Source organism: Vicia villosa, linkage group LG1 (genome assembly GCF_029867415.1).
Source record: "Vicia villosa cultivar HV-30 ecotype Madison, WI linkage group LG1, Vvil1.0, whole genome shotgun sequence".
In the NCBI taxonomy this organism is placed as follows: domain Eukaryota; kingdom Viridiplantae; phylum Streptophyta; class Magnoliopsida; order Fabales; family Fabaceae; genus Vicia; species Vicia villosa.
The window spans coordinates 205,636,163-205,648,921 of record NC_081180.1 but is presented as its reverse complement, the minus strand read 5'-3'; the positions used below and the strand labels follow the sequence as shown (position 1 = coordinate 205,648,921).

Here is a 12,759-nt window from a genome sequence, read left to right as displayed (position 1 = left end):
CAGTGGTAGCTAATTCCCATTGTATGGAATTAGTGAGTGGGTGTTGCCGTATCCTTGACGATGGTGGATCGGTGAGTTGGGTTATCCCAGATTTTGGTACCACATGCATATAGTTGCATTTGCATTAGGTTACTTGTGTTATTATAACACGAATGGAAGATTGTCCAATGTTATAATATGTGATGATTGTATAATGGTTATGATTTGTTTGGATGAATTATGGTGTTGTCTCTTGGCAATGTATTCTATTTGTTGTTGTGTGTTGATGAGTACTTCCTGACAATCTGAATATAATGAAATTGGATGAATAATGTGACTATGACGTGTTATTGTTTATGATTCGATAACATTTGTTAATTGTGAATGAGACTCACCCTTACTTTGATGATTTCAGATTGGGGAGTAGCGGCTTTTGGCTCGGTGAGGATTAGCTCATGAGTCAGTTTATTTGGTATAGCGTCGGTGTCATGCTCTGATATTGTAACACTGGGGGAACGTTAGTTTAGAGTTTATGATGATACTCTATTTTGTTGTTATTGGAGTAATTTTGTGAGATGTGGCATAGATGATGTTATGCTTATCTGTTGATTAATGTTCCGCTGTATAGAAACATGATTTTGTTAAATGGATGATTTTCTCCTAAGTGAAGCATGACAATTGATTTATGATAATTTGTTTTAATTGGAATTGTGGCACCCTTGTTTTCATGTTTTACTCTGAATTATTTTATAAATTTCCGCGGGGTTTAGAAGGGTGTTACAATAGTGGTATCAGAGCAGGTCGGTCCGTCCGGCCAATTGTTGAGTCAGTTGAGTTGCACGACGGTTGAATACTGTCGGCATTTTTATTCCTTGGTATGCGACATGTGAGTGAATCACTGTCGGTACTTGGTTGTTTGTTGTAGGTGTGGGATTGAAACAAGTGGGGGAGAAGCTTCGCTTCTCGGGTATGTTTCAGTTGAAGAAGATTGATTCAGTAGGCTGTTGTTAGAAACAGTGCGAGCGTTGTCGGAGTTTGTTGTTTCCCGAGTTGAAGGTGACTTGGAATTAAGACTTCACTGGGAATTGAGTTGGAACATCTTGAAGGAAGGTGATTAGAGGTAATTGACAGTTATTGTAAGAGAAGGAGATTGGAGAGTTGCGATGTGTCAGCTCTGCTGGTGTGCTGCGAAGTTGTCAGTTGAGTAGCCTTGCGTCTCGGAAGAGGTTCAGTTACGAGTTTGTAAGGAGGATTGTTGTCGTGATGTTGCAGAAAGCGGACTTCGGCGGGGGAATGTGTCGCTTAAGTTATAAGGATGTTTGGAAGTGAAGAGATACGATAAGGGGCTGTTTGGAATGTGATAGAGTTGAAGAGAATGAGTTTTGGAGAGAGATTTTCGTAAGCAAAACGCAGGAAAATTGCTGAATAGCTGCGGAACTTCGAAAATTCATAACTGGAGTTCTGGACATCCAAATTGAGTTTCGTTTGAAGCGTCGGAAAGCTAACGAGATGAACTTTGTTATAAAAATGGTTGCAGCAGCTGTAACATAATTAATTGTGACAGGATGACGTTGGAAGGAGGCGAAGTTACGGTTACTCTTGCTCTTATAACTAGACTTGTTTATTGGTACTGCACGGGATGTCAGTGTCAGTGTTGAATGGATCGAAGGAATACTTGGAAGGTTTTTTTTGAGAAGTAATTTTAAGAATTGAATTTACCAATTGAGGAGTTTTGGATATATCGTATAGAGTGTCGCTGCATGATGTCAGTGTTGCATTTTCGGGCAATGATTGGAAAATTCATATCTTGGGTTCCGAGTGTCGGATTAATGTGCCGTTTGAACCTACGAGGAGGAAGGATTGTGTTCTAATTTATGGAAGAGTTATAAATACGGTAGAGTGACCCTATGAGGAGAGGTTCTGAAGTCGGTTATAGAAGCGTGAAACTTGTTGAATAAGAATGCCTACTACCGCGATTGTTTGAAACGACGTGGAGTAGAACATGTTGTTGATGAATAAGTCGATGAGATGTTCGGTCACAAAGATGATTTGAATACCGATGGATTTTAGTGAATGAGTAAATTAGTAGTAAAGATGGGACAAACTTTAGAACCCTTGGAATCGTATTTGTGATGGCAAAGTAACGATAAGTATAAAAGAAGAATTGTAGGGAATTTCTAACATTTGTTGACGTGGGGAAGAATTTGTTGAGATTCCGAGTGGGATGATAATTGGACGTGAAGGATGTAATAGAATTTGGATTAAAACCACGAGTTATGAATGTTGTCTTGGTCTTGCAGGCTAATTGTATGGTTCAAAATTCGAAGTGTTTAGTGATCATAAGAGTTGAAGTACCTCTTTGATCAGGAAGGGCTTAATATGAGGCAGTAGAGATGATTAGAATATATTTTTGGATTAGGATTTTGGTTTGAATTACCATCCTAATGAGGAAAATGTTGTGCTATTGTGTTGCGTAAGAAGTCCTTAAAATGTCGGTGCTAAGGATGAATGAGTTGGATTTAATTGAACAATTTAGAGACTTGAGTTGGTATGTGAAGGTGATCCTAATAGTGTTAGATTGAGTATGCTAGAAGATGACTAGTGGTATTCTTAACGAGATTAGAGAAGGTCAGAAAGATGATGTTGAGTCGATCGATAGGTTGACTTTGAATTACCAAGGTAAAGGCGGTGAATTCAGAATCGACGGGAATAATTTAATGAGGTTGAGTGATTGGATTTGTGTAACTGATGTTTTGAGCTTCGGAAGAATATTCTAGAAGAAGGACACCGTAGTGGATTATTGAACTATGACGATGTTAATGAGTTTGGGTGCAAACTCGGGAAGGATACTATTATGTAGTAACGACGGTTTATGCTTACATATAGATTGTCGGCTATCTATTGACAAATTGAGGACTTGATCACCCTTAATCTCTTGTTGGTAGTAGACGGAAATCATATAAATGAGATGAACTTGTTTTGTTACCTTAATGGTATAAGATGAGATGAATGCGAAGCCGTGGGAATAATCACTCACCATGTTGTGTGAACTTATGAAGAAGTGAATACAAAAGAGTGCAATATATTGGATGATGACTTAAGGCGGGTAATTAGAGTTGCACAGCAAAAGTGTGATGTGGAGTAGTGTTATGAGTACTACTTGTGGCAAGTGAAGAATTAATATGTCGGAAGCCTACATAGGGAATATGTGTTGGTCTATATGTTGGATTTAGAATCCAGTGGATGTAAGGATGTCGTGTCGAAGAATTATAAATCTTTTGAATAATTGCCGAGATGATGAATATGTTATTACGGTTGTACGTAGTTAACGAGTATGTATTCGGCGAAATTAAAACGAAGAGTTGATGCTATATGACGTTGTAATAATTTTGTGTTATTGTTAAGTGGTTATTGTAGATTTCTAGATATAATGAGGAATTATACTCTATGAAAGAAGGAATTGATTTAATTCTTAGAAAAGAGCGAGACTCAATTTGAGTTGTTTTGTAAGAAATGGCGTATTGAGGCTGATGAGCGTGATTATAATTACTTGTGTGCACTCGTTCCGATGGCTGGAATGTTTAATAGATGTAGTAACTCAGGAATTTGTTTTTGAGTGCGAGTAAGTATTACTGAGTGGTAAATTGGTACCATGAATGATGAAGGATGATTCTTGGACGAATGAGTAAAGAGAGTCGGAATCGGGTGAAACTCAGAAATCTATTTGGTATAGATGATTGTGATAAGTAGTCAGAGTAGTGCGGAAAAAGCGGAATGTAACGTGTTGGATAATTACTGGTGTGACTTAAGAGGAGTCAGATAATTGGAATTCAATGGTATAAGAATACGAGTATTGAGTTTCTTGAAGGAAGCGGTTGATGAAAAGTGTAAGTATTACCTTATCACTCAGATGGAAAAGCGTGTCTAAGGTTGGTATGTTGGTAGAAGGGATCCATTACTGTATTGTTGATCAAGTGTGATCATACTATAAATTGTGTAATTGTATTACTCGTTTGCTGAGTGTATTGTATAGGTTGTACCTCAATGTTCTATTGTTGCTAATCTTTTGGGAGATATAGCGAGTGGTATACTTTTAGATAGTCAAATGTGACATAAGGACTTGGATTTGAATGTATGAAACATGTTTCCTATTGGTTATGTCAGATGGATTTTTGAGGATTGACTGATGGTAATGTTGATTAGGAGCTGGAGAGTCAAGTGAAGGACTCTTATACGAGCTGGTTACTTGAGGTATGTTTTCGAGGACGAAAACTCTTTTAGTGGGGGAGAGTTGTAACACCCGTATATTTTAATTTTTAATTTAAATGGAAATTTAATTAATAATTAGAATTATTGGTGGTTTGTGGAATTATTTGGAAAGAGTTATGAGATGAGCTATTGGGCCAAGTGTGGTGTTAGTAAAGAGGGGGGTGCTATGTTAGTAAAGCCCTTTACTAATTAAAATCTATTTTTCATAAAAATAAGGAATTGAGGAAAAAAGAAAAATAGATGTGGAAGAGGAGCAGAAGAGTAGAAGTGCTGATACGTGAAAGAGGAACAGAAGAGGAAGAGGGCTAATCAAGATCTTGGCTAAGGTAAGGGGAGACTCTTCCGGTTAACATCTTTTATCGTATTATAGATGATGGGACTGATTTAGATGCATTGTTTGTGTCAATTGGTTATATGCTAGATTGGGGTTTTGGGATGATTTTGATGGGAATTGTTTGACGTGATGAATCGTATGATTATATGGTTGTTATGATGATTGAATGATCCTCTTTGTGTGTTATATTTGTGTTATAACATGTATGTGGCTGATATGGTGGTATTTGAGGTTCATGATATAACGTGATTTGGGTTTTGGGGATTTTGGGAAGAATCCCGTAATGCTGTCAATCGATGTGAGATCTCTGGTTTTTGCCAGTTCGCGCCGCGAAGGTGGGTGCGCGCCGCGAAGGCGTAACTTTTCTCGTTTCGCGCCGCGAATCTGTGTTTGCGCCGCGAAGGCGTGTTTTTCTATTCGTTACGCGCCGCGAACTGTGTGTGGCGCCGCGTGCTGTAGCGATAATTATTTCCTTTGAAAAATGTAAAAATGTGTAACTTTCAAACCGTAAGTCCGTTTTAGACGCCGTTTTGGACGTTGTTCCTTAAATTGAATGTTCTACCATATGAAACGAATAAAACAATAACAACTTGATTTTATTTTAAAAATTATCATTTTCTTCAAATCTGGTTTACTCTTGTTTTGCATAAATGATGAGGTGCAATGGGTTGTTGTTTGCATAATTGAATGTGTGCAATGATGGTGTTGTTATAATATGATTGCTCCTGTTTGTTATACAAATGGATGTGGTTCATGGTAAATATGGTTATCGTGTGTTTTGAGGAATGATGAGGTAAATACCCCGTCGTTGATGAGTTGCTTTGTTGTACTTGGTACACGATTGTGAGGGGTGTTATCGTTGTTGCACTGTATAATGAATGATTTACCTGTTATGACGTTGTGGTTGTAATTGGTGTTTGTTATACATATATTGTTGATGTAAAATATGTATTTTATTATGGTTGAGAAATAGCATAATTGTGTGTGGCTATTGATCATTGTGTTGGTTGATGATTATGACATTTGGTTGATTTATGTGGTTGATAAGCATGTTATGGTTGATACATGCATTCATAATCATTATGTGGCTGATCCTTGACGATGGTGGATCAGTGGTAGCTAATTCCCATTGTGTGGAATTAGTGAGTGGGTGTTGCCGTATCCTTGACGATGGTGGATCGGTGAGTTGGGTTATCCCAGATTTTGGTACCACATGCATATAGTTGCATTTGCATTAGGTTACTTGTGTTATTATAACACGAATGGAAGATTGTCCAATGTTATAATATGTGATGATTGTATAATGGTTATGATTTGTTTGGATGAATTATGGTGTTGTCTCTTGGCAATGTATTCTATTTGTTGTTGTGTGTTGATGAGTACTTCCTGACAATCTGAATATAATGAAATTGGATGAATAATGTGACTATGACGTGTTATTGTTTATGATTCGATAACATTTGTTAATTGTGAATGAGACTCACCCTTACTTTGATGATTTCAGATTGGCGAGTAGCGGCTTTTGGCTCGGTGAGGATTAGCTCATGAGTCAGTTTATTTGGTATAGCGTCGGTGTCATGCTCTGATATTGTAACACTGGGGGAACGTTAGTTTAGAGTTTATGATGATACTCTATTTTGTTGTTATTGGAGTAATTTTGTGAGATGTGGCATAGATGATGTTATGCTTATCTGTTGATTAATGTTCCGCTGTATAGAAACATGATTTTGTTAAATGGATGATTTTCTCCTAAGTGAAGCATGACAATTGATTTATGATAATTTGTTTTAATTGGAATTGTGGCACCCTTGTTTTCATGTTTTACTCTGAATTATTTTATAAATTTCCGCGGGGTTTAGAAGGGTGTTACAGTAGGACCTAGACATTCATCTGGCCAAGCCCTCGAAAGAGGCTCTGTTTTTGTTGGTGTGTTTATATTTGTGCTTTGCGGCAGGGAGTCACGGTGTAATAAGTCCTATATGGCACTCCGTTAAGTCCTCATGGAAGGCACGCGGAAAGGGTTAGCAATCAACCCCCGCCCAGTCTCATCGAGTCCGTTTGGTATGCGCACGCTACGCGTTGCTCGTTTCTGAACCCGCACAAGATCTTGTTATCGAGTATGTCAGGAAAAGGGTCCATGTAGCCGGACCCCCGCCTTTCCTATGGCTCGCGTCGCTCGACGTTGATGCTCGGTGTACGCACGCACCGTTTTCCTTTACGATCCGTGACGGCTTGGTTGCTGAGAGGGGTCCGCCCTCTTGTCTATGGCCCGATCATTTTCGCGAGGTCTAATGCTTGGTTGACTTGGGTTGAGCTGCTCCCCTTGGCTATGGTGGGACCGCTTTTCTACCATTCGGTCAGTACCGTTGGTTTTGTTTGCTTTATGAGCGGATGCTCGTTTGTGTGATATTATTGTTTGCTTCCCCTTTTTCCCTCGTAGGTTGCTAGTTTAGTTTTGACTTGTACCCTATGTATGATAACATTAGGTAGCAAGCTTTCCCCCTTAGCTTAGGTCTTATTCATGCATTCTTTAAAACACAAACCACACTCTTTGATTTTCTTTTCTTAAGAGCTTGTTATTTCCTCTCCATTCCCAAGCATAAGTCTCCAGAGGTCGAGCAGCGGAGTGTGAATGTAACTCGTTCACCTAAAAAACACAAAACAAACAAAAATTAGTGAGCCGAGCTACGGTACCTCTGATTCCGCAAAACAGATACGTAGGCAGCGGGGTAGGGCCCGTGCGAGCACAATCCTTTATTTTCCCTACATTCTGCATTCATTTTAGTCCAGATTAGCATAGATTTGTTACACACCCATAGATTTAGACACAGGCGTGGATACCATCGAGTACGATGGGCGCGAGGGGTGCTAATACCTTCCTCTCGCGTAACCGGCTCCCTTACCCTTTTTCTCTGGTCGTGAAACCGTTGTTTTGTTTGGTGGTTTGCTGGCATTCCCTTCCTTTTCAGGATAAATATGTTAGTGGCGACTCTGTTAATTTTCGCGGTAGCGACAGCTGGCGACTCTACTGGGGACGTCTCGACCTGTTGCTGGTCCGGACTCAGCAAGTCGATCCTAGCGCTTGTGTGTTTATCATTGGGTGTTTTTATTGCTTTGGATATTTGCCTGTTTGCATTGCATTCTATGTGCGCTTTTACTTTTCTGCATCATATTCTGGACTGGTTGGATCTCTGTCTGTTGGGTGGGTGTTTCAAGAGGTAAAAGGCCCAATACCCAGACTATGTGTGAACCATAGGAATCCTAGGATAGAGTGAGAGCATGGTTTGTCTCGAGGTGTACGTCTCGGGATGGATTATGTGATCACGAGCAGAGTAGTGGTTTCAAACGGAGGTATTATCGTCACCCGCTTCCGCGCTGTGATGATGCTTACCTTCGGGCGGACCGTATACTGCGTTTCATGACCTTACCTTGGCCTAGATTTTACCCGTGAGTGGGGCGGGAATCAATGATCATATAACAGGTACATTGTTGGTGATCGCTGTTCTCGTTCGTGGGTTACCGCTATTCTCGTTCGTGGGTGACCGCTGTTCTCGTTCGTGGGTTACCGCTGTTCTCGTTCGAGTGTACTGTGGTCCTTGTTTGTGGGATACTATGGTTCTTGTTCGAGTGGTAATCTGTGTTCTATTCCAGTGTGTTATTGACTACGGGCTTTGGTTCTGTGGATTGACATTCTATGTTCCGTGTGGTATACCATTTGGAGGCCGAACCTTTGGTTCCGTACTATGTGTGTTACCGGCAGTCCAGAATGCCTGGTGGGCGGCAACAAGTCCCACCACTTTGCATCATAGCATATTTATTTCCAAAAGAAACGCAAAAAAAAAAAAAGATATGTATAACAAGCATTTGCATGTCATGTTTTTCAGGGACATTCAGGAGTTCATTCGAGCTAAAGATGCACACTCCCATTGATACCGTCAAGGAAGCAAAGAGACATACGCATACCTACAGCTTCTTCCGAGAGCCGTTGACCGCATTAGAGGGTTTGAGTTCGTTAATGACCGCTTTCTGCTTGTAGAGTTTCACGGACAATTATGGGAATATCTTGACTTTGTTGGAAACCGTGGTTGATACTCCTGCTTTGCAAACCTTGATGCAATTCTATGATCCTGAAATGAGGTGTTTTACGTTACAGGATTACTAGTTGGCTCCGACATTGGAAGAGTACTCTATTATTCTTAATCTCAAGATAAAAAACGAAGTGCCATTCATCGACATTCCTAAAGAGATGAATTTCAAGTTGATTGCTGCTGCTCTTTATTTGAGCATAAGAAGTATCTGATAATTGGAAGTCAAATGGAGGTGTCTCGGGGTTCTCTTTGAAGTTCTTGTTGAGAAAAGCTAAAGAAGAATTTGAGAAAAAGAATTGGAATGCGTATAATGCCTTGCTTGCTGTAGCCATTTATGGGATTGTGATGTTCCCAAGTGTTCCTAATTTTGTAGACTCGGCCGCAGTGCACATCTTCATGGGAAAGAATCCTATTCCTACATTGTTGGCCAATACTTATTATGTCGTTCATTCCCGATATGAGAAAAGTGGTGGTGCCATCACTTGTTGCCTTCAGTTGTTGTTTATCTGGTTCTTCTCTTTGTTGCCCAGCAAAGGACCTTTTGTGAAGACAAGGGATACACTCAAATGGACACACAGGATTATGTCACTTACTTCTTATGATATTCAGTGGCAAAGGTACCGAATTAATGTTTCTGAGGTGATAGTTGGGTGCAGTGAGTTCGACAATGTTCCTTTGGTTGGTACTAGAGGTTGCATCAATTACAATCCCGTGGTATCCTTGCGTCAGTTGGGGTATACTTTGAAGGACAAGTCGGCGGATCATTTGATAGCGGAGACGGTCTATTTTGAGAAGGGGTAGGATCCATGGAAATTGGAGAGGATAATTGTGGCTTGGAAGAAGATCCGTAAGCATTATGGAGCCCATTTAGGAAAGAAAGAATCGCTTGCTCTGACACCGTATGTTAAGTGGATTGAAAAGCGAGTCGGAAGTTTGTTGTTGCCATATGATAGAGTTGCACCACTTCAAAAGCAACCTCCTTTGATTCTATCTGAATTTGTGCCGACAGAGCTTTACAAGAATGCTTTGGCTACTAACTACAGGTTGCATGAAAGAGAGCAAGAGACCAATTTGAAGTTCTTTTAAGAAAGAGACGCAAAGATGAGGTTAATGCACCAGCTCAAGCAAGTCGAAGGCGCAAGTTCAAGTCAAGCCAGTACCCGGAGGCGTCCCTATGAGTTGCTAGAGGAAGATTTGTATCACAAGCAGCAAGAGTGTCTACGGTTACAGAGATCAGAGAGTAGTCTCAAGAAGCAGAAGCGGGATTCAGATAAACAGCTAGCAGAAGAGAAGGCTAAGACTGCTCGACTTGAAGAAGAACTAAGAAGACTCCGAGCCCAACGGAGAGGAGATGGAGGAGCTCATTCTGTTGCCAGGCGATCCTAGTGTCGCTGTGGAGTGGATTTGTTTGATCCATGATGGTTGATTTGATGTTTATGCTTGATATTTGTCGCCCATGTTCAGGATTGTTGGATGGGGTCGCATTTTGATGTTCTGAATTTCTTTTGTATGCCTTATGAGCACATGGTGACACGGTTATGTGTTTTGTTGTATGAACTCAAATTCTCAGTTATGTTGGAATGAAGTATGCTCAGTCTGCTGAATTATTCTTGTGTGTGGATTGTTATTCAAATATATTCGGTATCAGGGTTTCTATGTCCTATCTGAAAGTGGGATGAACTCTTGGATACCTGAAAATTGACAAACATTTCATGCATATCATTCATATATCATACATGTCATATATTTGCAGGTTTTGCATGTCTTATATCTTATGTCTTGCTGTTTTGTTATCAGAAGGAGTTCTAAGACGGCTAATCACTCGTATCCGACTAGGAGCAATCAGAGAAGGCAGATGGAACAGATTCAAGAACAAATGGCAGAGATGAGAGCTCAACTGACAGAGCAGATGAATGCGCAGATGGCGCAGTTTATGGAAGCATTGACTAATGTGACCAAGGGGCAGGATGACTTGCGAGTTCTCGTCGAGAACTCCAGAAGGAATGAGAATGGAGGACATCATGGGCTGTTTGACGATGTGTCTGGCAGGATTGACGATCATCATGATCCGAATGAGTTTGATCACGTGGGAGGGCACTATAATCCTTTCAATCAGCATCACGGGTTTCCACCTCCACCTCTGTCTCGTCTGTTGGGAAGGAGAGATAATCAGAACCGTGGTAATTTGGATTTTAATGTTGAGAACTTTGATTAGGTATCAAGGCATAGTGCTGATGGTGCACATGATGAAGTTGAGAGGTACCGTCTGATTGAAGAACGCCTCAGAGTTGTTGAAGGCAAAGGGGTGTTAGGCATGGATATCAATGACTTTGGATTGGTTCCTGGTGTGAGGATTCCACCAAAATTTAAAGTTCCATCTTTTTACAAATACAATGGGGCGACTAGTCCCATGACTCATGTCAAGGCTTATTATCGCAAGATGTCAGTTTATTCAGAGGATGAAGGTTTCCTAATGCATTTCTTCCAGGATAGTCTTGCTGGGGCTTCCTTGGAGTGGTATGTTCAACTTGAGCGTACTCATATCCATTCTTGGAGAGATCTTGTGGAGGCTTTTATTAAGCACTATCAGTACAATGTTGATATGGCACCCAATAGGACCCAATTGCAGAGTTTGGTTCAGGGGTCTAAAGAATCTTTCAAAGAGTACGCTCAAAAATGGAGTGAGTTAGCTGCGAGGGTTCAGCCACCTATGATTGAGTGTGAGATGATAGATATGTTCACCAGTACTTTGTCTGGACACTATTACTTGGCTTGTAGTGCTTCATCCAACTTTTCTGAGATGGTGAGATATGGCGAACGTGTTGAGATGGGTCTAAAGATGGGGAAAATTCAGTTAGGAGCTTCTTCTAATTCTGCTGGTGGTAAGAAGCAAGCTGAGGGTTATGCCAAAAGGAAGGAAGGAAATGCGGATGCCATATATGGAAGAAGGGGCTCAGGGAGAAGCAATTCACAGGTTAATGCTGTCATGATCCCAGTACCACAACAACAACAACAACAGGGACAACGTTCCAATAATGATCGCTATCCTCCCAGGACTAGGCCTCATAGAAAGATTGATCCGATTCCCATGACCTATGCCCAGGTGTTGCAACATTTGCTCAAGATTGAGAAGATCACTTTGAGATATGCCCCGAGTGCTCCGGATACACAATCTCCGAATTACAATGCAAACGCACGATGTGCTTTTCATTCAGGTGCCGCTGGGCATGATACAGAGAGGTGCATTGCTTTGAAGAACAAGGTCCAAGATTTGTTGGATTAAAAGATTATTCAATTTACTCCTACACCCAATATTGTTAATAATCCGATGCCTACTCACGGAGGTTCGGGTGTGAATGCCATTGAGAGTGAAGAGATAAGTGTTGTGTCTAATGTGAGCTGTTTGACTTTTCCTCTTGTATCTGTGAAGCAACATCTGATTAATAGCGGTATCTTCCCGGGCTGTGGTGTTGATTGTGAGATTTGCAAAAGTCAACCTGAAGGTTGTGCTGATTTGAAAAGTATGGTACAAAAGCTGATTGATGAAGGTCCTCTTCAGTTCTATCGAAGGTTGAGAGGTTCAAAAAGTAAGGATGGTGAAGTGTCTGTGATCTCAATTCCTTATGATCCAGTTATTCCAATATGTATCCAAGTGCCTATTCAGATACCTGTCAGTATCCCGTATGAGGAACAACCAGCGGCGTTGATGATTACTGTGCCAGGGCCTATTCCATATGAGAGTGAGAAGGCCATCCTTTGGCATTATGGTTCAGACGTATATTACTATGGCACAAAGGAGGAAGGCGAGCCATCTAAAGAGAAGCTTGTTGAGGCCTCAGTTGCAATCACTGATAATTTCGCCGGTACTGGTAGGATCACTCGCAGTGGTAGGGTGTTCTCCCCTCAGCTTGTTCAAAACAATGCAGATGCTTTGGCTAAGGCCAAAGGAAAACAAGTAGTGACTTATGTCCAGAATTCTCCGACCCATAATGGGGCACCTGATAGTGCTGTGTCTTCCAAGGATGTGGAAGAATTATTGAGAATCATCAGGAAGTCTGATTACAAGGTTGTTGAGCAGTTGGGTCAGAC

The 12,759-nt window shown here is 40.8% G+C and overlaps 1 protein-coding gene across 1 annotated transcript; it reads left to right on the top strand.

Moving 5' to 3' along the window:
• The first annotated feature begins 10,546 nt into the window (after positions 1-10,546).
• LOC131593526 (uncharacterized) lies at positions 10,547-11,953 on the top strand. The gene is made up of 2 exons (XM_058866044.1): positions 10,547-10,756; positions 10,886-11,953. Exons 1-2 carry the CDS (start codon positions 10,547-10,549, stop codon positions 11,951-11,953), a joined length of 1,278 nt encoding a protein of 425 aa, XP_058722027.1.
• Positions 11,954-12,759: the final 806 nt, after the last annotated feature.